This window comes from Zalophus californianus, chromosome 2 (genome assembly GCF_009762305.2).
Source record: "Zalophus californianus isolate mZalCal1 chromosome 2, mZalCal1.pri.v2, whole genome shotgun sequence".
Taxonomy (NCBI): domain Eukaryota; kingdom Metazoa; phylum Chordata; class Mammalia; order Carnivora; family Otariidae; genus Zalophus; species Zalophus californianus.
The window spans coordinates 60,988,147-61,012,175 of NC_045596.1; the positions used below are offsets into that span (position 1 = coordinate 60,988,147).

The window sequence follows — 24,029 nt, forward strand, 5'->3', positions numbered from 1 at the left end:
TTAATAGCTCTGAAATCCTGGAAAAATCAGCATCCCGTCCATGAGGTTTCCAGACTGGCGAGGTCGGGTGTGGCAGGAACTGGTACAAGGGATGATTAGCCCCGGGGCAATTAGGTCTTCTGTGAATGTGAGGCCTTGTACAGTCTCAGGCTTTAATGGTTAGTGAGGTAATTTAGGGAGAGGTTTAGTTATAACTGTCTGAAGTCTCTAGGAATGGCTTGTCAACGTTTGGCTGCTATTTTGTGAGCTTCTTGTGGTCCCTGAGATGTTGAAGACCAAGGGTCTCGAATACCATCCATGGGGTTTTGCTGTCTTGCTTCCCGCCTCCATTTTTGGACTTCAGCAGTCCTACCAACACGTGTACATGCTGATGAAGACCTGGCAGCTGGGGTCAGGGGCCCTGATGATGACTCAGATTCTTCAAAAAACATTTGGTCTTCCTCCGTAGGTTTAGGAAGTTCTTTAATTATGGCCACTAGTTCAGTCTTTGACCAACGGGAGACAGATACCTGAGAGGTTTGTTTGCAACCTTGAGTCTTTTTATTTTAAAAGGTAACTGTCCAATAGTCTCTTCAGAGTGGAAAGGATGTTTGGACAGAGGATTAATACAACATGAGTTCTTAGGTAAAAAAGGATAGGAGCAGTAGGAGTAACCTCAGTCCTATTGTCTTTTATTTTAGGTACCTCTTGTGTCTCTAATTTTTCATTGGCCTTTTGTAATGAAGTAGTTCAATGAAGCCATTTTGGAATCTATAAACCTTTTGGAGGCTTCTGCGTACCAATTAAGTAGGCATCCCGTTCTGTCTGTTGGACTTGGGACCCTCTTCCTCTCAAGTGCATTTCTTACATGAGTGATCTCTCTGACTTGAACGTTCCCCATAATGGTCATTGTAATTCTAGGTTATTTTTTAGTAAAAATTTGCCATTTTGCTAGATCCCTGAAGCTTCTGGGACCAGAGTTCTTAAACATAAAATAAGCAAGCATGTGGGAAGGCAGAGCTCTGCATATAAAGGATCCCATTTCTTTTAGCTAGGCCTTTGGGTTTCTTGGAGCCAAACCAGTACCTAAGAGAGCCTCTCATGTGAGTCTTCTCAAAGTGGCAAGCGCTCTAACAGCCTTTAAATGCTCAACTTCTGCCCACCAGTCTTCAGCTTGACTTCTGAGATTATCATTAGCAGCTAGCCCTTATTTAATACTGAATACCTGAGGCCTCCCACCGGGCCTGTCCAGCCCAAAGAAGACCCAGATCAGCCCAAATCGGACCCAGTCCAGTCCCAAATCCAATCCAGTCTGGTTTTTAAGTTGGACCCAGTAACCAGCAGTTCCCTGTGTGGAATCTGGAGATTAGAAAAAGGATTGAACTAGCAGACCCCAAAGAATGGGGGGTATGGACTGATCCCAAACGAGTGGGGAGCTAGAGCCACCAACACGGATCTGGTGATCGAACCAAGGGCTTGGGTTTCCGATGGGCTGGGGGACTGTGGAGATCCAATCCGATCAGGAGCTTGAAGCAGAGTGTGGAGCTCAGAACTAAGAGGAAGTTCCCAGTGGTCCTCAGAAGCAGCAAGAAAGAGAACTCAAAGTGTCCTCAGGCACCACGCCTGTTTCTTATTGTCCCCAAAGTCACTGGAAGTCTCCTTGGGTCCCACTGCTGCCACCCAATCTGTTAAAGAACAACAATTCAACCAAGTAAATCTGAAGATCTGATTGCCTTTATTCAATGATTCTTGAATTGGCAGCAGTTCATCTAACAAATAGAAAGGCATCCCAAGGACTTTTATAAAATGGAAGGCTTTTATAGGCAGAAGTGGGGTGGGATAAGGAAGTTATTAGCAAAAGAAAGAAAGGCTTATTGTAGGCAAAGTCACCTTCCTTAGAGGGAAAGGCTGTGGTTCTTCTGCAGAGCACCTCGCTAATGCTCATCAGGAAACTCCACACGGACTGGTTTAAAATCCCACTCCTGGGACAGGCTGAACCGACAGTTAGGTTAGGTATTAAATCTTGGTGGGGCTTAACAGAATTGACTCCATTTTGGGCCTGCTGTTCCTTTTTAACAGATCTCAAAATTATGGATATATTGTCAAGTGAAAAAAACGCTCCTGTTTCTCGCTCTATTAGTCTCAATTCTGGTCACCAAATGTGTCAGGATTTTTTTCCTCCACACCAAGCAATTGTCTGATTCTCCAGACACCAGCTGGGTGTCCTACTACAATTTAACTCAAGTCTGCCACCATCTACCTGGAGTTGGCATCAGACCTGACAGGGTAAGGGCTCAGTCTCACAACCCTGCCCCCACTTCCGATGCTGATCGCAAATCAGGTTCTCACCCGTGCTTCTGACCAGGATGTCCTCACACTTCCTCCTCGGGTTCTGTCATTTGCATGAAGAACGCAGGAAAACAGCTTACTTATGAGATTATGGGTTTATTATAAAAGGAGAGAACTCAGGAATAGCCAGATGCACAGAGCAAGGTATATGAAAAAGGGTTCAGAGCTTCTGTGCCCTCGCTGGGCACACCACCTTCCCAAAACCTCCACCTATTCACCAACCTGGAAGCTCTCTGAACCCTGTCGTTTTGGGCTTCTATGGCAGCTTTAATACATAGGCACGGTTGATTACATCATTGGTCATCTGCGATTAATTCAGCCAGAGATTGCCGGATGGAGCTGAAAGTTCCAACCCTCTCCTTACGTGGTTGTTTCCTCAGGCAACCAGACCCCATCCTGTGGCTCTCTAAGGGCTTTCCAAAAATCACGTTGTTAACATAATCTCTGTTGTGGTTAAAAGGGGCTAGTTACGAATAACAACAAATTCTCCTTTTGCCTTTGTGGCTCTTATCACTTAGGGAATTGCAATGGTTTTAGGAGCTCTGTGTCAGGAACGGGAAGAAGACCAAATATATATGTCTTATTAAAAATCACAGTATCATACTTGTTAATCTCAAATAGGTTAGATTCCAGACATCTGGGCTTAATAATTGTCTAATTGCTAAAAAGTGTTGCTTCTCCTTAATACAAGGGTTAAAAAAAAGGGTTGGGAAAGGAGAGAAAGTTGGACATCTTTTGAAAGCCTTTTATACTCATCAACTCGTGAACGTTATCTACACATATACTACTCCCAGATGAGAAGGAAGTGATTTAAAATGAGGTACTTTATAAAGAACCGACTGCTTTTATTAGGACAAGTATGGAATCAAACTTCTAACAGCTGACTGGGTCTTTTTTTGTCTTTGTTTTTGTTTTAATGTGGATCCTCTTTTAGGAGGAGTTACTTGCAGACCTTCATGGAACCACTGCCTTTAAGGATTTCATTCTAAGCAGAGGCTACAGGATGCCAAGTGTGAGTGAAAGCGTCCTTTCAGAAAGACTGGCTGAGGGGCTCACAGGTGTTGATGGGACAGGGTCAGTGCCCCAACAAAAGCCAAATACAGTTGACTCTTGAACACCACTGGCTTTAACTGTGCGGGTCCACTTACATGTGAAAAAAAAATTTTTTTTTGGATAAATACAGTACAATACTATAAATGTATTTTCTTTTATGATTTTCCTAATAACATTTTTCTCTAGCTTACATTAATGTAAGAAGATGGTATATAACATATATAACATACAAAATACATGTTAATCAACTGTTTATGTTATCAGTAAGGCTTCTGGTCAACAGTATAGATTATTAGTAAAGTTTTTGGGGAGTCAAACTTATACATGGATTTTCAATTGGGGGGGGCTGGTGCCCCTAACTCCTGTAGTATATTGTTCAAGGGTCAACTGTACTTCTTATACCAGGACTCAGGCCCCTGGAAGAAAGGGCATGCTTTTCCCCAGACAAAGGCCCAGAGATATGATTTGGCTTTTGCTTTTTTTATTCTGCCTATTTGGTGTCTGCTGTCAGAGGTGCTGTCTTCCTATTCACTTACCTGCCTTGAATTTGGCCTTAATGGGACCAAAGTGAAAAGGGGTCTATGTGCAGGGCATGTGCCTTGCAAACTCTGTCACTCGAACACTCTGAAGTCTCCAGAAAGTCTTTGAGTGTCTTTTACTTCCACATCTAAGGACAAAGAGCTACGGCTTGGGTCAGGACAAAATGGAATTGAGATTCGCAATCGTGTTGTACTATGGGGTCAGCCTTGTGTGGAAACAGAACAGGGCAAAAGTTCACTTCCCAGGGGCCCACCAGTATCTTCTGTGTTTTCCCCAGTTTTTCTTACCTCCCTGTAGTTTCCCCTCTCTTAACTTGTAAAGCTAGCCCCAGCTGCTTCCCACGTGGAGTGGCCATGCTTGGAAGGCCACGTGCCACATGGGTGGGGTGGGAGGCTGGCAGAGCAGACCATTTTTAGCAGGAGGGCCTCAGAGCCTAGAGTTCTGTGCCCAGACCAGCCCTGTCACCACAGCAAGAAACCAGCTAGCCAGGCTGCCAAAGTTGTAGCTATTGAGTCATGCATTTATCCAGTGTCCTCTGTGTGCACATCCCATGTGTCTTTAGGAAGCCGTGCAGCCAACATGAAGTTCAGGAATGCAATCCTGGATTTCTTCTTTTCCATGAATGGCAGAGGGAGAGGAAGAGAATCCCAAGCAGACTCCCACTGACACGGGGCTCCATCTCACGACCCCGAGATCATGACCTGAGCTGAAAATGAGTTGGATACTCACTGACTGAGCCACCCAGGCACCCCTATGTTTATTATGTTTTATCTAATTACCTAATTGCACATATTATATATTTTACAACATATGTAAATATACTTGAGCATAAATATAATTATGTGATATATGTGTATATATAAATGTATACATATATTCCTCTTGCCAAGGACCATATATATAGGAGATATATATATATATATATATATATATCTCCTTGTTTGCTGTTATAATAATTCAGGTCTGTCTTAACCTTTTTTTAGTGGCAGAACACTTTTTAAAAAAATTTTGATTTGTTCCTTGTTGGTTTAATCCATTTTGTTCACGAACATTTAGTTCGATTTTGGGCAAAGAGAAGCATGCCTGACACACCGGCTACACTCTTTTGGCTGCATTAACTAGAGAGAGATAATGCCCCTGACTACAGCTGAGTCCTCTGAGAACGCCTGTCATTCAAAACCCTGGAATATATTTTCTTCCTTTATTCTTACATCCTATATCCTCTATTTTATCAATAACATTTCAACTAAAAGAGAGGAGGAAATGTATTTAATATATATAGTATGTTTTCAATATGTCATTATTTAAATATATATGCGTATATGTGTATACACACACACACACATATATAAACATTCATTCTCTTTTTATTCACGTGAGGTCTGTGTACTCTGTACATACACATTCATATATGTTACATGAGCACAGGTACTTTATACACATTCTAGTATCTGCTGCTGGATTATCTACTCTATTCATTACCGTCAGCTTCATTCTGTCTGCTACACAGATGGGTCCCAGGTTTTTAATAGAAGGGATGAGCAGCACGAGGCTTTGCTGAGCTGAGCTGGGCTGGACTTGGGCACAGAACAAATGGGAATTAGATTTAGGTATTTCTGATGCTGTACAAACAGCTTCCAAAGTCCCACATTTATCATGGCCAATTGTCAACACGGGATTTTGAGTACTAGAAGGATATATGTCAGAGTGTGAAATTGTGAATTTGGGTATGGTAGTGATTGTAGGAAGGACTGTACAATATTTGTTTGCCAATCTAATGAAGGTTTACTTTTTTTTTTTAAAGTTCCTTGAGAAGATGTATATCAGGAAGGAACATAAATGTGAGTGTAATAAGACTTCTGTAAAATAACTCAAGCATAGAAGAATCTTGGGAAGATGATTAGACCAATTGTATTTACTACATACTTGGCTATTTCTCTGTCTCATTTTAAACCTTAAATAAAATTTATGAGTGTCTCATGAACATACAACTTTGACTTGGCAACATCCATAAAGTTCATACTTAATACTTAAAAACATTTCACAATGGCTGTCTGCTTCTGTTAATCAATATCTTATATATCCTATCAGTGGTGAGATCAATAGTCACACATAGTCTTCTCACACTTTTGTAGCATTGTCAATATTACATAGTTATATCAACTATTTGTAAAAAATAAATAAAACCATAAATAAAAGCAGAATTACTCTGGGGCACCTGACTGACTCTGTCGGTGGAGCATGGGACTCTTGATCTCAGAGTTGCATGTTTGAGCCCCATGTTGGGTATAGAGATTACTTAAAAATAAAATCCTAAAAAAAAAAAAAGGCAGAATTACCCTATTGCATTTTCCCATAGTATTATTTTCCCTGGTCTTGAGTGAACACCACCTTTATTCTTTCTTTAGAATATTATTTTCTTTAACTTTGAATAAAGCTTACTCAAGTTTTTTCCCTTTTTAGGCATGTTAGTCTTGATAATAAATGTATACCTAAAGATAAGGTCATAAGTCATAAAGTTTAATGGAAATTCAAGATGATATATATTTTTAAATTAATTTTCCAAAAATTATTTCTTGTTAAAAAGGTTAATGTCCATGTTAGGAAAATCAGAAAATATAAACTAACAGAATATAGAAATTGTGACTAATTCCTACAGAATCAGAAATAACCACTCTTCACTCACTGGAATACATCCTTCTAGATGTTTCTCTATGAAACCCACTTTGTAAAATTTAATCAAAAAGGGAATTTATTAAAAGAATGCTGAGTCCCAAAGTTTTGTGAGTGACTGCATCTGTCTTCAAATACAAAATCTCTGGGTGATGACCTTTCATCCTCTGGGTCTGTCACAATTTCATCTCAGTAATCTGCTGGACTGACTACATAGCAGTTGTGCTGGAAACAAGTCTTTGCCATGCCCTCTGTGGTGATGGAGTACATGATAGAAGCATGAACCCAGTAGTGTCAGCCCATTCCTGTAAAATTCGTTACTTAGTGAAAGCCAGTGTGGGGTGGAATACCATGGTGGTGAAAAAGCATTCAGTAAATCTATGAATGTTGGTGTGGCCAGAGGTTTGTTAAACAGGAACACAAATCCAAATCCAGAAAAAGTAGCTATTCCAGTAAAACCACTTTTCTCAGAATTCCTTGATGTTTTCAACGCATCGCACATGCCCACTTTGTTCATGAGATCACTAGGCACCGTTGGAGTGCCTGGGGAAAGATGTAGGCTGACATGCTAAGGCTAGGTTAGCCTTTTTATGTGATTATTGAGCGCTTCCTCTACAGTGGAGACCTTCGGCAGGTATTCATGAAGAACCACATATCTTCATACTCTAGAGGATCCGTTCTGAGAGACCCCCTGAATGCCTCTTCCCCAGACATCTTTGTTACCATCAGCCTTGCATTCGTGACCTTCCCAGTCTGGCCACCCAGCTAAACCATCAGTTACTGTCCAGTACAGGTGACATATGCACCTCAGGCCATGTCTCCTTTCAGACAAAGTGGTCAACAGGATGAAATGTTAAAAATTCTGCCTACTGGAGAATTCTCCTCAGTTGTTCTTCAGGGCCAGCCTTGAGTTGGACTAGAGTGTTGTGGCATCCACTTGTGGCACTGCCATCATCTTGTGCAGGTTGTCTGTTCAGTCCTCTGGACTTCGCGAGCATCCCTGGGTCAGATGTGTCGCTGGAGGAAAAGCAGCAGTATGCGAGGACTGAGCACACCATGCAATCTGTTGTGTCTTCAATTTCTGCTCAAGCCCAATCTTATACAGAGAACTTCCACTCGATCACAAGAAGCCATATAATTTGGTAATTGAACATGTGGACTTTGGGGCCAGAGGGTCCGGGTTCAAACCAAGCTCTGCTACTTATGAGCTATATGACTAGGTGGCAAATCACTTATCCTCTCTCTGTATCGGTTTTCTCAGCCAAAGCAGGGATAATAGCAATAATAACAGAACTGCCTCCCAGAATTGTGGTGAAGATGAAAAGAAATGTTACAAGTAAAGTGCATGGAACAGTGCCTGGCACACTGTTCAGACACACTAAATGTTAGCTGACTTTATGGCTTGGTGGATCAGATGACCCTGAGTTTACAAAGGGCATCAGTCGCTTGGTTACCTAATGCCTCATGATCAGGCTGCTGTATTTATTGGTGCCAGGCAACAAACCAAGATTGGCCTCTCAAAAGGAGAACAGTTATATGCCACAGAGTTCACGACTGGGCTGCAAAACCCTGGGGGCCTGTGCTCTGCTTTGCCTTCCTGGACGTGCCAAAGCTCCATGCAGCAGCCCAATCTGCCACAGGTGTTTCAAGTACACTGGATTCATTGGATCAGAGGGCAGAGCTTCCTGGACCGGCTACAAGCCTTCTCTTGCTTCAAGCTGCCCTCAAAGCTGTCACCTCTCAGCTGGCTGAAGAAATGAGCTGAAACAGCACATCTAAATCTGGCCTTCAAACTCCAAAGAGAAGTGCAAGCAGCACACCATTATATATTATTTCCAACACCCAGACATAAGAGATGTAAGTAACTTCAAGAGCATAGATACTAATAAAATATTGTTAATAACTAGAGAGTGATAAGTTTTTGAGTTTTTATTACCTTTGTTGTTAATGTAATTTATTTATAAGTACATTTAAGTTTTAATAATGACTGTGTTTACCAACCAGCTCACGAAATTCCTGAAAATTTCTCAATTGACTTTTGTGATCTGGTACAGACTGTCTCTAGCACATTACTGATGGCATGATTCAAGGCTAGGAAAGATGTTAGGGGTGAAGAATGAAGAGAATTGGCTACCCCAACCTCCTGACAGATTATGTCCACTAAGGTCATTACAGAGTCTTCGTGCAGGATGAGAAAAGCCTCACACACAGGGGATGGGGAGAATTTGTCTGACGAGGAAGGCTGCATTAGTTTAGGTCTGCCAAGAAACAGATGATACAACGGGATTAGAAGTTCAAGAGATTTCAAGGGGGGAGAGGGATCAGGAGAACATAGGGAGAGGCTTTAGATTATGATTCATGTGTAATGCCAGTGGAAGGAGAGAGGGAAGGCAGGAGGATTGGGGGAAGAAGAATCTTGAGCTGCAGCACAATTCAAATAAAGGTGTGGCCAGGCCAATGGGGAGTCTTCAAGGCAAAGTTGCCAAAGGTGGATTCTCACATCTTGCCAAAACTGGCCTGCCTTGGTACTTCACGTGCTCCCCCATTGGGAGCAGCCCGGGAGCATGGCCTCGGTGCAAGGGTGGGCAGCTGCTGAGTGTCAGTCAGTCATACTCCATGCAGCAGGAGATCTGAATAGTGTATTTCCATAGGTTTGGGAGCTCAGGGAACTAGAAGCCATCTGAATCTTTCCATGTGTTCACATTTTAGCATTCAGGGTCACACTCTTTCCCAAGGAATGCTCTATCTTCACCAAAGAGATCTGGCAAAGCTGTGGATTCAAATGATATTTTAAGTCAGCAAATTAAAAGGGTCCAATTTCCCCCCTCTTTCTCTCTCAGTTCAACAGCTGCAAGACATGAAATTCTTTAGAAAGTCCTTTAGAGAGTCCCTGATTTGGGGGGGGGGTCCTGTGTTTATTTTAAAAATGTTCACAAATTATTTGATGCTCCTCTCTTCAAAATGTGGTGTGTAACTCCTTTCCCCCTGAGCATGGGCTGTATCTAGACTTGATTATTAGCAGCAGAATGTGGAAGAAGTAATGACATGTGATTTCTGAGACTAAATCACAAAAGACAATGTGGCTTCCTCCTTGTTCTCACTTGGATCATTTGCTCTGGGAGAGACCAGCTGTTATGTTGTGAGGACACCCATCCTACCTATGGAAAGACCCACAAGGAAAGGAATGGGAGTCTTCTGCAAACAGTCATGTGAATGAGCCATCTTGGAAGTGGAACTTCCAGCCCCATGAAAACTTCAGATGAGAGTGGAAGCCCAACCAACATCCTGACATGAGAGATCCTGAGCCACAACCACCCAACTAAGTTGCTTCTGAATTCCTGACTCTAATGATTCTTGTGTTAAGCCATTAAGTTTAGGGATTATTTGTTATGCAGCGATAGAAGAACAATATAGATTTTAATGCCTGGAAGTGGGATGCAGCTATGACAAGAACTTGAAATGTGGAAGGGAGCAGGAGGACTGGGTAGTGGGTTGAAGCTAGAGGAACTTTGAGGACAGTGTTACTGAAAACTTGAAGAGCTTTGAAGAAACTGTTAGCAGAAGCCTCATGCACTTTGAGGAGCTGGTGAGTAAAGGCTTGCAGGAAAATGAAGTAAACACTTTGGAAATTGAAAGAAATGGTCTCCTTGTTATGTAATAGCAGGAAGTGTAGCCATACTGTCACCTGAAGTAAGGTGGGAAGTAGAGAGGGTACGTAATGAACTGGGTGATGAAACTAAGGAGATTTTTATACAGAGTGTTGACGGTACTAAAGATACTGCTTGCTTCTTGCTGCTTGTAGTAAAATGCAAGAGGACATAGATAAGCTGAAATAAGGACAGTTAAACAAAAAGGAACCAGGACTTTATGGTTTTGAAAATTCCTAGCCTCTTAGATGACAAATGATGTTTAACTTAAAAAATGATTTGTAGCAAAGATTAAATCCAAAAGGACACAGAAAAGGACATTTCCAGGAAAACATGATCTAAAGGTGAACCCAAGGATGTAATTGTTAAATCCGTTGTTAAGACCTCAGAAAGACTGCCGGTGATGCTTCTGAGTACCATTCAGTCAGACAAAAGTTCTACTAAAATTTTTAAGGTTGCCTCACAGATTCTCTCGCTCAAACAATAGGGCTTCTAAGAAACTGAAGGATGTTGATTTTCAGGAGAATCTCAAGGCAGAGAAGGGCTTATCTCAAAGAGATGTGTGGGTTTGTGGTGTGGACCCAACTTACTGGGTCCACAGGAGACCTGCAAAGTTTTTTGAAGAATTATATTGGCATAAACACTGCCAGCTTGGAGAATGAAGAGAATTGGCTACCCCAACCTCCTGCCAGATTATTTCCACAAAGGTCATTACAGAGTCTTAGTGCAGGGTGAGAAAAGCCTCGCACACAGGGGAATAGGGAGAATTTGTCTGACGAGGAAGGCTGCATTAGTTTGGGTCTGCCAAGGAGCAGATGACCAATGGGATTAGAAGTTGAAGAGATTTCCTACGAGAGGGAGCAGGAGAACACAGGGAGAGGCTTTAGATTATGACTCATGTGTAATGCCAGTGGAAGGAGAGAGGGAAGGCAGGAGGATTGGGGGAAGAAGAATCTTGAGCTGCAGCTCAATTCAAATAAAGTTTTGGTCAGGCCAAACTGCTTAAGGCTGTCTCTCTGCCCTCTACCCCCTAATACCCACACATGCACTCTCCCTCTCTCTCAAAAAAAAAAAAAAAAAATAATAAACAACCTTCCAGATCTCAGTTAACTTTACGGGGTCAGTATCAACGGCAGCTTAGTAGAAAAGCAGAGCCCCGGGGCCCACCCCAGATCTACTGAATTGGAATCTGCATTTAGTAGATTTAAGTTTGAGAAGCCCTGGTTCAGAGCTATTATCCTCACATGTCTGTGTAAGACCTTTCTCTGGTTATGTATTCATTTTCCTTTTATTCCAATGACCATTCCTATCCTTTTGCCCACCAAAGTTACTCTCTCTAATCTGTTTCAATACTTGATCTTAAATATGCATATGGTTTTGAAACTCTGTAGTGTTGAGTGTTTATTTTCAACTTACATAAATGTTATTGTACTAGAAATCTTATTGTTTCTTACCCTTTGTCACCCTCATGTATTTAGGATTTAATTATGTTGCAATGTGTAGTTCTAGTTCATTGGTCTGGCTACTGCATCATATTTCATAGGCATCCACTATGTTTTACTTAGCTATTTCCCCATGATGGGCAGCTCGGTGGCCTTAAACTTACTGTTGCCCCAAATAACACTGTGTGTCTTGTGCAAAATTTTCCCTGGGCCACACATGTTCAGGAGTGGGATTACTGTGTCATGGGGTATATGAATACTTAAATTTCACAAAATTCTTCCAGATTATTCTCCAGATTGTTTCTACCTGTTTATTCTCACTGGCAACATCACATCTTCTTTCTAATATTTGGATGTAAAATGGTATAATATCGTTTTAATTTGCATTTATCTGTTTACCAGTATTCCTGCACCTTTTTGCTAGCCATTCATTTATTTAACCAAAAATTACTGTACATGCCTTTTATGTTCCAGGCACTGTTCTAGACCCCAGGGAAAAGCATCCCCTATTCATTTTACATTGGAGTTTAGTTTTTGTTTTCAATTTTTGGCAATCTGTTGGAGTTCATTATAGATCCACATTTTTTTTTTAATTTTTTTAATTTATTTGTCAGAGAGAGAGAGAGAGAGAGCACAAGCAGGGGGGAGCGGCAGGCAGAAGGAGAAGCAGGCTCCCTGCTGAGAAAGGAGCCCGATGCGGGACTCCATCCCAGGACCCTGGGATCATGACCTGAGCTGAAGGCAGACGCTTAACCTACTGAGCCACCCAGAAGTCCCTATAGATCCACATATTAATCCCTTGTCAGTTTTAATAACACAAAAATCTCCCCATCTGGATCTGTCTGCTACCTTCGTCTATGGCATCCTTCAATGATTAGCCTTATTTTCATAAGGTCAAGAAATGTTTTGGCCTCCTATATTATGCAATATCACAGTGATAGTCTCCTGGATTTTGTTCAATTAGCTATTAGTGGTTTTTGTAGTTTTGTAGTAGTTTTACCATTTACAGGTAGTGCTTTATTCCATCCAGAGTCCACCCTTATATGTGTAAAAAGTTGTAATCCACCTTTCTTTCAGTACAGTGAGCTGGATATCCCAACACAGATTTCCCTTTTCTCTGAAAGCTTCATCATTTCGCGGAAGAGATCTCCTCATTGAGTCTATTCTGGAACTAAGATGAGTCAGGGGTTTGCAAACATTTGCAGTTAGAAAATGTCCCTGTGAAATCTGAAACTGGGCAGCTCCCATGTGACTGCTTTGCAGAGAGGTTTGGCTTGTGGTTCATGTTCTGGGGAGGAGCAGAAGCCGGAGGCTTGACAGCAGTGGACAGGTGCTGGAGGCGGTGAGTACCGTTCCCTGAGGAGACGATGGCTTGCAGAGAGAGCAATTATAAATTAGGAACAAGGCTGAAATTCATTGTAAATGTTGGAATACCACCCAGAGGCATTCTCTGGTGTCACACATCCACATTCGCACACTCACCTCTAAAATGTATGCTTTGAAATTTGGAGATGGTTTAGTAGTCAGCCGTGAGGATTCAGTGTAGCTAGAGTTTCAGAGCCTGGGTCCTGGGAGGTCAAATACTGGGCTCAAATCCCAGCTCAGTCACCCAGCAGCTTTGTGACCTTGGGTAGCTTACATCTCTCGGGGCATTACACGAGATCATCCTTATAAAGCACTTAGCCTAGTGCCAGTATACATGAGGTATTCAATGAAAGAAGGACAATTAAAAGGCCTCTTAGATAATAGACTTTGCATTCCAGGGAACACAAAGAACAAATGAAGTCTGGCCCTCAAGGAATGTATGATCTAGTATGGGGATGAGATAAACTACGAAAATAATTATACCAACACAGAAAACCTATTTTGTTTCTAAGACAGTTACAATATGTAATTCTTTTCTTTGAAGTCTGCCGACATATCAGTTTGAGGGCTGGGGGTGGGGAACGGGATTGTGGACTGGGGTGAGGTTTCATGGAAGTTAAGGGGCTTCTAGGAAATCTCTAGACCAATGAGTGAAGGTTCCAGCGGTAGAGTCCCAGTTTGGCTGGAGTGCGGATCAATGGTAAGAGAATGGCCTGGAGTGGTCCTTGGAACTGTGTCATAGAGACCTTGAAGGCTACAGTGGGGTTGAAGTTAATCTGGTAGACCCAGGAGATGCCCTGTGGGGAGCTGCTCTGTAGGAGGATTAAGTCTGGAGTGGCTGCAGAGTGGATCACAGCCAGAGGAGAGGGAGGTGCAGACAGGAACTGGGAAGCGGTTGTCTGGTCGGCTGGACAGTTAGGTGGGGCCTGGGTGGGGGTGAGGGCCCTGGAAGGTTGGGGAAGGGAGCACAGCAGAGCCCAGGACTGAAGACTCAACACGACCCAGGAGGGACAGGCCTCCCAACAGGTGATCTCTTCTCCCAGTGGCGATTTCCTCTGCTTTCCTTCAAACCTCAGCTGGACCTCCTTTCTCTCACTCAGCTGATAACGTCACTCCCTGCCTCCTGTGTACCTCAAAATGTTTCTTCTGTTCATTCTTTCCTCTTTGCATGCCTGTTTCCTCTCCTTCATTCATCGCAGGCCAGCCCTTCCCCTGGTGGTCTGGAACCAGCTTCCCCTTCCCTTATGCGATTCCCATGAAGCTTGTCCTCACATCTTCGGGTGTGGTCTTAGCCTTAAAACCAACACTGCCAGTTACTTTACCAGCAAAATGGGTTTATTCTGGAATAGTCGAGAACTGCAATGTGAAACAATCAAAGCCAGCAAAACCAGAGGCTGGTCTAAAGAACAAAGAAGAGAAACACCCTTTCATAGAGGAAAGGGGGGCAGCTGGGAGGTCTATTAATAACAAAAGGTCCATTGGAGGAAACTGGGAAGTGGAAGCATAATGGCTTTTCCTTGGCTGAGTTGTGACAGTCTCTCATTGGCTGGACTATTGCTGCGGAAGGAGAAACATTTCTTCCTCCTGCTGGGCTAGTGCAGTAGGCACTCAAGTAGAATCACTGCTGGGTCCTTCTCTTCCTGTTGGGTCCGCGAATGACCACAGGTGGTAGGCTGAGAGAGCTCCTGCTTCTCCATTTTAAAGGAAGTTTCCTTTTATTAATTTTCAGTCTTCACTGGCTCTTTCCTCCTTACAGTCATGCCCAGGTAGGTCTTTCTTGGTCTGAAAGAACTTCCTTTGGACCTTGTTCTGGTCTTAAGGGACACTTCTATTTCTCTCCTACCCTTTGCCTCCAGATTTCTTGAGAAGGCTAACCTATGACAGTTGGACTTCATAGCCTTCCCCCCATTTATACCTCAGCCTTCCAAAACAGAGTGCATACCCTCACAAATACTGAAGTCACCGAAGACCTCGTATAGGTCAAATCCAACCATTTCTTTTTAGTCCTCTATCTCCTTAAATTCTGCTGAGCACCACCCCTGTTCTCCCCTCCCCACCACCTTCTTGCACGGACTTTGGAAACAAGTCTCCTTATTCTCTCTCTTCCCTAACTCTTCCCTCCCAACCTCTTTAATCCCCTGGCCTTGCAGACAAAGCTGCTTTTAATTGTTTTGTCTTCACACACACAGGAGGGAGAAATCTTTTCTTGCATGAAGTTAAAGAAAAAAATGTTACATAAAAGTATACACATACATATAGATATAAATATTAACATTATATATAAGTAAAAATAAATATAAATATAAGTGGCCTTTAGAAGTCCATCACTGCCTCCCTAATATGCATATTGGACATTTTTAAGTTACATATATATGAGATATATATATATATATGACATATATAAAACCTTCAAATATCCATCCATATCTATATCTATCTATTTCTACTCTATTTAATAGAATAGTAACCAATTAGAAAATGGGCATTACATTATGACCCCTAAAATGTAATATAAAGACATAATAGCAATGTAAGTAGCCATAGGGAGGCAGCTTTCCAATCTGTCTTCTTGAAATTATGCCAATGGCTGAAGCACGTTGATTTCCCTTTGTAACGTTAATCTCTACCACAGATTTCACTGTCCCCTCTCTGTGAGGAATTTCCAATCTCTCATTAAACAACATGCCCCCAGTTCCAGCTGCCTGCTCTTGGCTCAAGTTTAACACATCCCAGCAGAATGGATCATCTTCCTCCCGCTTCTACTGAATCTGCTTTCCTTTTCTGTTTCTTTCTCTCTAGGCTCAAAGACTTCCACATAAAGGCAACACTATTTTCACCCGTATAGTGATAAACATGGTACTATTAGTGCGGGAAGCATGTTTTTAGATTATGTAGCCACAGACTTCCAAGAAATACGGTAGTGAGTGGAGTATTGCTTTTTTTTTCTTTTTAAAGGAGCAACACAGAGATCAATGAGTCAACATTTAAGTTTAGAAAAGCCAAAAGGAAGGCCAAATAATGTTCTTTTAAAATGTTGCATGAGAAAGCTGATACAAAGTAAAAAGAGTTATGATGGGTGGAAAGAACTGCATCATTTATTGGTTATATGTTTAATAAATAGCAATTGATGACAACAGTAAATCTTTACTAAGAACCTTCTAGTTATTAGAAATGGATAGTGGGGTTTGCTCTCTATGATTTTACAGATCCTCTGGGATTTCATTTGTGAGCACATTGATAAAGAAACTTTGACCAATGAGCAGCTCATAAAGTTATCAGTGAGGAAATAAAATGTTCAAGAATTTTCATACAATTCATAAAACCACTCTATTGGCTTTAGAATTTGTAAAATTCAAGGACGTCCTACGTCCTTGTCCCATGTCCTATGACATCAAGTTTTATTTTGACAAAAGGAGAATAATTCTAAAATTTTCTACAAAATTCTATTATAATAGATCTATAATAGTATATATATTCTATATATATATATATTCTATAATATATATATATTCTAATATAATAGATCTATAATAGTCTTATGACTTACGAATGAATTAGTAAGACATTCACTTTCTTAAAAATATACCTTTGATACCACTTTTTATTATTTTCAACTTACCACAAGATTTTTTTTTTATCTTAAAGCTGCCTGGATTGAGATGAATGGGTGGTTGCTAGTGGTTTTTAAATTTTCGAGGTCTTTAAAAAGTTCATCATTGATTCTAATTAGTTTAAAACATGAAACCTACTTGACAGAAAAGAAGTAGCATCTACATTGTGCCAAAAAATGCAAATAGAACCTATATAAAGAAGATGGCATTAAGCTCCAGCCTGGGAATACATGGAGCTTTTAATCCATTCACTTAACCTGTACTTTTTGAGGGACCACTCTGGGAATGCTCTAGGTGCCAGGAATTTAGCAGAAGACAAAGGACAATAAACCCTCCTTTCAGGTAGTTTATCTGAGGATAAAGAAAGAAATCAACCAGAACAAATCATGGATTTTACAGTGTATTAGAAGTGATGCCCTAGGGCGCCTGGGTGGCTCAGTCGGTTAAGCGCGTCTGCCTTCAGCTCAGGTCATGATCAGATCCAGTCTGACATTGGGCTCCCTGCTCAGCGGGGAGCCTGCTTCTCCTTCTGCCCCTCCCCCCGCTTGTGCTCTCTCTGGCTCACATTCCCTCTCAAATAAATAAATCAAATCTTAAAAAAAAAAAAGAAATGATGCCCTAAATGCTACAGAAAAATAAAGCAAAGAAGGTTATGGGGGGAGGGGGTTGTAATTAAAATTGGGATTATCAGGGAAGGGCTCACAGGGCAGCTGAGCCTTGTGCAAACACCTGGAGAGGGTGAGCGAGAAAGGATAGCTATCTGGATGCATGTCTGCAGACTCATCCACTCAACTTTCGGGGCCCAAGACAAGCCCCCAATTCCCCTGCTTACTGAAATTGCCACCTACCAATCTGGAGTGGTTTGCCTGGGTCTCCAAGCCACACTAGCGCCGGCTTCAGATCACACTTGAGAAGCTCCTGAGGAAGCTTCGAACTAACAAGGTGTTTTTGTCATGAGCTACAGAGCAATTGGACGGTCCTGGGCAGAGGCTCAGGGGATGTTTTACCAATCATCCCGACTGCTGCTTTGGAAAGTAGCCTGTAGGGTCTCCAGGGTGGAAGCAGGGAGAGCAGAGGGAGATGAAGGCAGTAATCCAAGTGAGAGATGCTGGTGGCAGACCAGGGTGTCACAGAAGAGTAGTAGAATTCTTCATACAGTAGTTTGAAGAAGGAGTGTGAGTTTGCTACTTTCTGCCTACTGGGAGAGGGGAAGAAAGGAGAGCGGAGGACGACTCCAAGTTGTTGGTGTGCCAGCCCTGGGGAAGGATGTGGTCGCCACTTCCTCCGAGATGAGGGAGGCAGGGCAAGCAGCGGGCCTGGGGAGAAGACAGGGAGTCAGGCCTCAGGGAGCTGGGGTTGAGCTATCTGTTAGCGCCCAGGAAGAGAGGCCCCGTCCCCCTCCCCCCTCCCTTAGGACTGTAGGAGTTGTGACCCGAGGGAGGCTCGCACCAGCCCTCCGGGAACCGGGTCAGGGGCTGTGTCTAATTCTCACTTAGCTCCCATGTTGGGTGACTTGTGAGGATCAAATGAAACACATACATTACCTGGCACACAGCGCTTAACAGAACGGGTTGCTGTTTTTATTAATAAACCCATCTGTAGGAGCTTGTCTTTGGGCAACATCCAGTCCAGACAAGAGGGCACGCGTTTTGCAACCCCCCCCCCCCCCCCAAGAGGTCGAGGAAGAAGCAACGGCTGGATGTGGTTGAAGTGACTGGCACGGATAGATGGCTGGGTCTCAGGCCAATCCTTTTATTTTACCAGGGGGTGGCGGAGGCTGGGGGGGGGAAGCTCGGCGCGGCTAACTGGCGGCCGAAAGGGCTTTCCCCGCCCGCAGTCCGCTGCGCTCCCCGCCTGCCCCACCCGACCCGGCCCGCTACCCCTCCAGCCAGAGCCCAAGCCCGCGCCTCCCCGACGCACGTCGGCCTCTCCCGCGTCTAAGTTCCCGGAAGCCTCCGTCCGTCGCTGGCCGCGCCGCGGCTGACAGTCCACGGGGAGGAGGCGCCAAGGTGCCCCGCGCAGGCCGAAGCCGGAGCCGGCCTTACGGGCAGCTGGAGCGAGAAGGAAGGGCGGCGGGGCAAGGCCCGGCGGGCGCGCGGCAGCGGGGCGCACTTGGGCTCTCTCCGCGCGCGGGCCACACGGGGAACGGAGCACCCACGCACCCGCCAGCCACGGGCGGGGTCGGGAATGAACATGCTGGAAAAGGAGGCGGTCGAGTCTCCGCCCGGCGGGAGCCTGGGACTGCAGCCCCGGGGCGGGCAGTGGGGCGGGGCTGGGAAAGTTGAGTATTAGTCGCCGAGGGCTGGGCCCCGCGCAGGAGCGCCGGCCGCGGGGACCGTAGAAGGCTGGGGCGGGCGGGGTAGGTGTGGCTCTGTTTGTGTGACCCGAGCCCCCGTCCCGGTCGCGGTTGCCTCCCGCAGCTGCAGCCTCTCAGCCATGGGCGCCGTCTGGTCCGCCCTGCTGGTCGGAGGGGGCCTGGCCGGAGCGATTTTCGTGTGGCTGCTGCGGGACACGGGGAAGGAGAGCGACGCGGAGCAGAAGGACGCCCCTCTTGGGGACGCTGCGGCTCCGGGAGGCGATCAGGGTGGCGCCGGGGGACTGAGCCCTGGACCTTCCAGGCGGGAGCTGGTCACCAAACCAGGTATTCTTCCTCCCACGTCTCGAGGGCAGATCTGCCAGGGAGCTTTGAAGTTCACCGAGAGAGGAAAAAAAAACCCACCTGGAGTTTTTCTCGCGGCCCCTCCCCGCGGACTAGCCTCCCCTGCCCGGGGCACGACCCTCCCCACGCCTCGCATTTTCCCCGGAGCGCACGCGCCGGGCAGGTTACTCGCCCTCCACGGAAGCCCCGGAGGTTCCCTGGCCCATCGTCCGAAGGCAGCGCCCGGCAGAGTCTCTGCGCCCGGCGCCCGCCCAGGAGGACCTGTCTTGCCCCTCCGGCCGGGTCGGGGCGGGGCGGGGGGGGGGATGGGCTCCTGCGCTTGGCGGCGCTTGGCGCAGTGCGGGCGGCTGCAGCGGCGGCGCCCCTTCCGGGCCTTACAAAAGGAGTGCTTAGGTTCTGGGGGATCCTACAACCCTCTTCAGTCTCCGACCGAGCAGGGACACTTTCTCAGTCCCAATCCCATAGCCTCACGTCCTCCCATCCCTCACCCCTTGGAAGAGCCCGGTTTGGGAACACCCAGGCTGTGAGCACCTCCCGCTATCTGGACGCTTCTGTCAGGAAGTTCAGGTTGGACTCTGGTCATGACGGCCTCAGCTGAAGCCTTAAGGCTGCATGCTGGCCACCCATTTCAGAGCTGTGGGCCCCGACAGCGCAGGGTTGTCTAATACCCCGGGAAGGGACCTACGTATTAGGGGACCCGACACCGATGAGTAGAATTGACATCCAGGTTTATGTGTGTACATGTCAGCGACTGTGTACTAGCCAAAGTAAGAGCACTGGCAGAAACCCTTAGCTTCCAGTGCCCTCCCTTGGCCAGCTGCCCATGCCTGGACTCCAGCCGAACGGTGAAAATGACATCTGGGAACTTTATTTTTAGTGGAGTATGTGTTCACGTGTAACCATTTGAAAATCTGCTTCTGTGCTTTTCTTGGGATTGGTTTGAGATGAGCGAAGAGCTCATTTATCTTCTTCTGAAAGCCAGCCTCATGTTTTAGGTTGGAAAACTGGGAATTCAGGGTAATATTTATGTCTCACAACGCCACCATTAAAAAGAGGTAATATATTAAACAAGGCCAACCCCCAACCCCAAGAGAAAACCCCCATCTGTGCTGACTGTATGACTTTGGAGATTTCGATCTTGTAGGGAGCTATTCGGACTGTTGGTAAGGTGGCCAAGAAGGAAACTGACCCTTTAGGGAGCTTGGATTGTGCACTGTAAGAACATTTTTTTTTTTAAAGTGTAAAATGGGAGGCGATGTAAAAAGCCTACCTTTTGTTGAAGAGGTTCCTGCTGCATATGGGGTTGGCAAGGAGAAACCAGCCCTCTCTTCCCACCATCACTCCCAATTCTTACCCAGTGATTTGCTGCCGTGCTTTGTATCTGCCCACATGTGTGAGAGCTGATCCCCGGTCTGCATGCAGTTCCTAGGAGTACAAGTGTACTCTTAGGGTCCGTGGGGTAGCCATGAGGACCTTTGCCCCACAGTGGAACAGCATTTTTTGATGATGGAAGCTGAACAACATGGCCTCATGCCAACATGGCCTGGACTGCGGAGATCGAGGACCAGCACAGGGTTACAAGGCTGCCTCCACAACTTGCCACTTCATTTACACTCTTGTGGGGCACCCTGATGTGCCTTTTATTGCTGGGTATGCATGCATATTCTCAGAGTACACTGTTGGTTCAGTTAGTGTCTGAACTCCGTAATTAAGTACTTATTTTGAATCAAGACGGATTTTGTGAGCTGCAGCTAGATTAGTGGTAAAGTCTTCAATAACTAAACCTATTTTCGCAGCCTTGTTTCTCACAAGAACTGCCTAACACTATTGACATTTTCCCTTTGGTTTTTTAGAGCATCTTCAAGAAAGCAATGGATGTTTGGTTTCGGAGATCAAAGGCCATGGTAACTTGCAGGATGCAGCATGGAGACTGCAGAGTCCTTCTGGAAAAGACAGTGATTGTGACAGTTCAAGAGATCATGTTCCTTCTGGACAGTTTCCAGACACAGAATCTCTAGCTACATCGGAGACTGGTAACTCTCGGGGTTACTCTGAAGTTTCAAGAAATGAAAGCCTTGAATCTCCTATAGGAGGATGGGGATTCCAGAAAGGACAAGAGGCACTTGCTAAAGTAGCTTCCTGTTTTGCAGAAAAGTTGTATTCTAGCAACCTGGTCATTGACAGAGCCAAAGAAGTGAGCCTTGCACAGTTGAGCAATCAGGACCAGGCCGACAATGAGGACTGGGAAACGGTGTCCAGGCACTCATCTTGGGGAGATGCTGGTTTGGGTGGCAGTCTTGAGGCTCCAGTGTTAAGCCCAAACCAGGGAATGGACTGTGGCAGAAGCACTATTATGGAACCAAGAGGTCCGGAAGTGGATGTGAGCCGAAAAAAGGTAGCAGCGGTGTCTTCAGGGTCTCAGCGAGTCAGTGTCGGGTTCCAGGTGCATTATATCACAAGCACTGGCACGCAATTCGTTGCAATAACCGGAGACCACGAGAGTCTTGGGAGGTGGAAGGCCTACATCGTACTGCAGCGTAGCAAGGATGGGTTCTGGTTTCGTTCTGTGCCCCTGCCCGCAGATACGGTGGTGGAATGGAAGTTTGTAGTGGTAGACAATGGGGAGATTACCCGCTGGGAAGAATGCAACAATAGGTTCCTCGACACTGGCCATGAGGATAAAATGGTTCAGAAGTGGTGGGGGATTCACTGATTCAGTGTTTCAAAGTACCAGAGAGGCTGTTGCAGAATCTGGAAAAAGCTAAGTTTGCAGAGCACACTGAATAATTTTAAATAAAGGAAGTAGAACTCCAAATTTAGCCATCGGCGTTGTTTCAAATTTGCCAGTGGTTTTTGTCTAATGTGCAGAAGTATATATATATGTAGGTAATGCTTTCAGTGAGCGTGGCCTTTTTTTCCCCCGTGGCATTGATGGGTGGATTTTTGCTGATCCATCATTACTTCAGGGCTTGGTCCTCTTGGGGCATGACTTGGCCACACCTCAGGTGTGGACTGGCCAGGACACATACAAACCACCCAGCTGCACAGGGTTCAAGCTTGAGCCTCTGGCTGATCTTTAAGCCCAGGGAGTGAAGCAAGCCTCATTTGAAAAGAGCTGCTTTCCTATTGGTACAACTGGAGAAACTCTCTCTTTACTACATGCACACTTTATATTTAAAAATAATTAATGCCATATGCAACTGTGATCAGAAATATCTGGTCACAAATATGAATAGCAAGGATGTGAAGACTTCCCAGTGTTTTTTTTGTTTTGTTTTTTTTTTTTTGCTTGATTTTACCTGCTAGCTGTTGTTTGAAGGTAGCAAGTAAGTCTTTGTCTTAATGATGGCAAACTGGTGTAGAAACAAGGGGCCTAGTCAGAGTCGGTCATTGGGAGGAGCCCACAAGTAGAGGGAACAGGAATGCCATTAAGGTGTAGGCTGCGTGAGGTGTCCTGCGTGATGCTCCTAGAGGCCTGGGAGGTCCAGGTGCAGCCTGACTGCAGGGGGGGACACAGCTGTAATTTATGTCTAGGGCCTTTGTAGGACCGTCTCTCCCTTTGCCCCTCCTCTCTCACGGGTCTGGACTGACAGATGGACTGGTCCATAGCAGTCATTTCTCCTGCCCTCTCCTTTCAGACCAGTAGCTATCTTGGGCAACAAAATTATAACAGGACAGTGATACAGAAGTACATCTTTGTTCTGAGAAGAAATAAAATATTTAAACTTTATTATAACTGAACAAATAAAATCTGAGTTTTACTATCTTTATTCAGTGTCTGAATTACTTGTCTAAACCTTAGTACTATAATAGCTTAGATGTAAAATAAAATATTTTCCTCCACTAATAACAGACATGTAGAAAAAAAGCAAACATCAGAGGCAAGAGGGGTCCATTTTTCTCCTCTCTTTGGAGAAAACATTTTAGATTTAAAAAAACAAACTTTGCCTTTGTTTGGAAGGACATTATGCGTGCCTGTACTTGAATTTTTATGTTAAAACAACTTGTAATAAGTATAACATCTTTTGGCGAAACACAGCGTTTAAGCCTAGTTACAGGTGGTCTTTGCTGAGAAGAGCATAAACCCAATGGAAAATGGTATTAGGAAGTGCTGAAAAGAACAGGACAGTTTTTGGCTCATGCAGCACTTGCATGTTAAATTCACATATACTTTTTATATTCTTCAGAATGAATTTCACATTCTACCAGTAAGGTCTTCAGAGGGCATTTACTGTTACTTCACAGAATGCCCAACATTTCTATCTGGTAAAATTAAAGGTAAAACAGTTTACAATAAAAGTATCTTTAGAGTTCTTTCACTAGCAATCTTATCATTACCTGATGAAATAAAAATTAATCTTTCAGTAAAACCAACTGATGTAAGAGATACATAGAATATCAAACTTTGTATTTTAAAAGAGTGTTGTAAGACCGACAGGCTTAGAGTGTAATGCTGCCATTTGGAGGAGAAACCGGAGGACTTCGCTGATCATCAGCGCTGCTGGGCCTAAGGCCATCTGCTCTCACAGACACCATACAGTTGAGAAGGCTGCACCAGAAGCCTGTTCCATGCTCACTAAATACCCGCAGTGGCTGTTTCTGGCACAAGGGCGGCTCTCCTTGCAGACTGTCTCCCAGGCTGCTTCTGTCCTGGGGCTCTGCCACCCCCAGGACCTCACTGTCTACCGTACCCGGCTCACGGAAGAGGAAA

General features: G+C 44.6%; 2 protein-coding genes and 1 long non-coding RNA gene across 4 annotated transcripts in view; 2 read left to right on the forward strand and 1 right to left on the reverse strand.

The window, feature by feature from the left end:
• The window catches only part of FAM47E (family with sequence similarity 47 member E), a 33,983-nt gene extending 26,791 nt beyond the window's left edge, over positions 1 to 7,192 (forward strand). The window contains 2 exon segments of the mRNA XM_027598833.2: positions 3,263 to 3,340; positions 5,726 to 7,192. Of these exon segments, the coding sequence (XP_027454634.1) occupies positions 3,263 to 3,340; positions 5,726 to 5,791 (144 nt within the window). The 3' untranslated portion in view covers positions 5,792 to 7,192.
• A 53-nt stretch (positions 7,193 to 7,245) lies between these two features.
• On the reverse strand, positions 7,246 to 19,095 carry LOC113924704. Its single transcript, XR_003520777.2, has 3 exons — positions 18,580 to 19,095; positions 17,508 to 17,975; positions 7,246 to 9,364 (listed from the first exon to the last, which is right to left on the reverse strand). It is a non-coding gene; the product is annotated as an uncharacterized LOC113924704 (long non-coding RNA).
• Positions 12,903 to 23,088, forward strand: STBD1 (starch binding domain 1). Of its 2 annotated transcripts, XM_027598835.2 has the most exons (4): positions 12,903 to 13,025; positions 19,080 to 19,300; positions 21,172 to 21,351; positions 21,469 to 23,088. In XM_027598835.2, exons 1-4 carry the CDS (start codon positions 12,967 to 12,969, stop codon positions 22,029 to 22,031), a joined length of 1,023 nt encoding a protein of 340 aa, XP_027454636.1. In that variant the 5' UTR covers positions 12,903 to 12,966; the 3' UTR covers positions 22,032 to 23,088. The 2 variants fall into 2 exon arrangements, with proteins under 2 accessions (XP_027454636.1, XP_027454635.1); XM_027598834.2 differs by having other exon boundaries at positions 21,172 to 23,088.
• Positions 23,089 to 24,029: the final 941 nt, after the last annotated feature.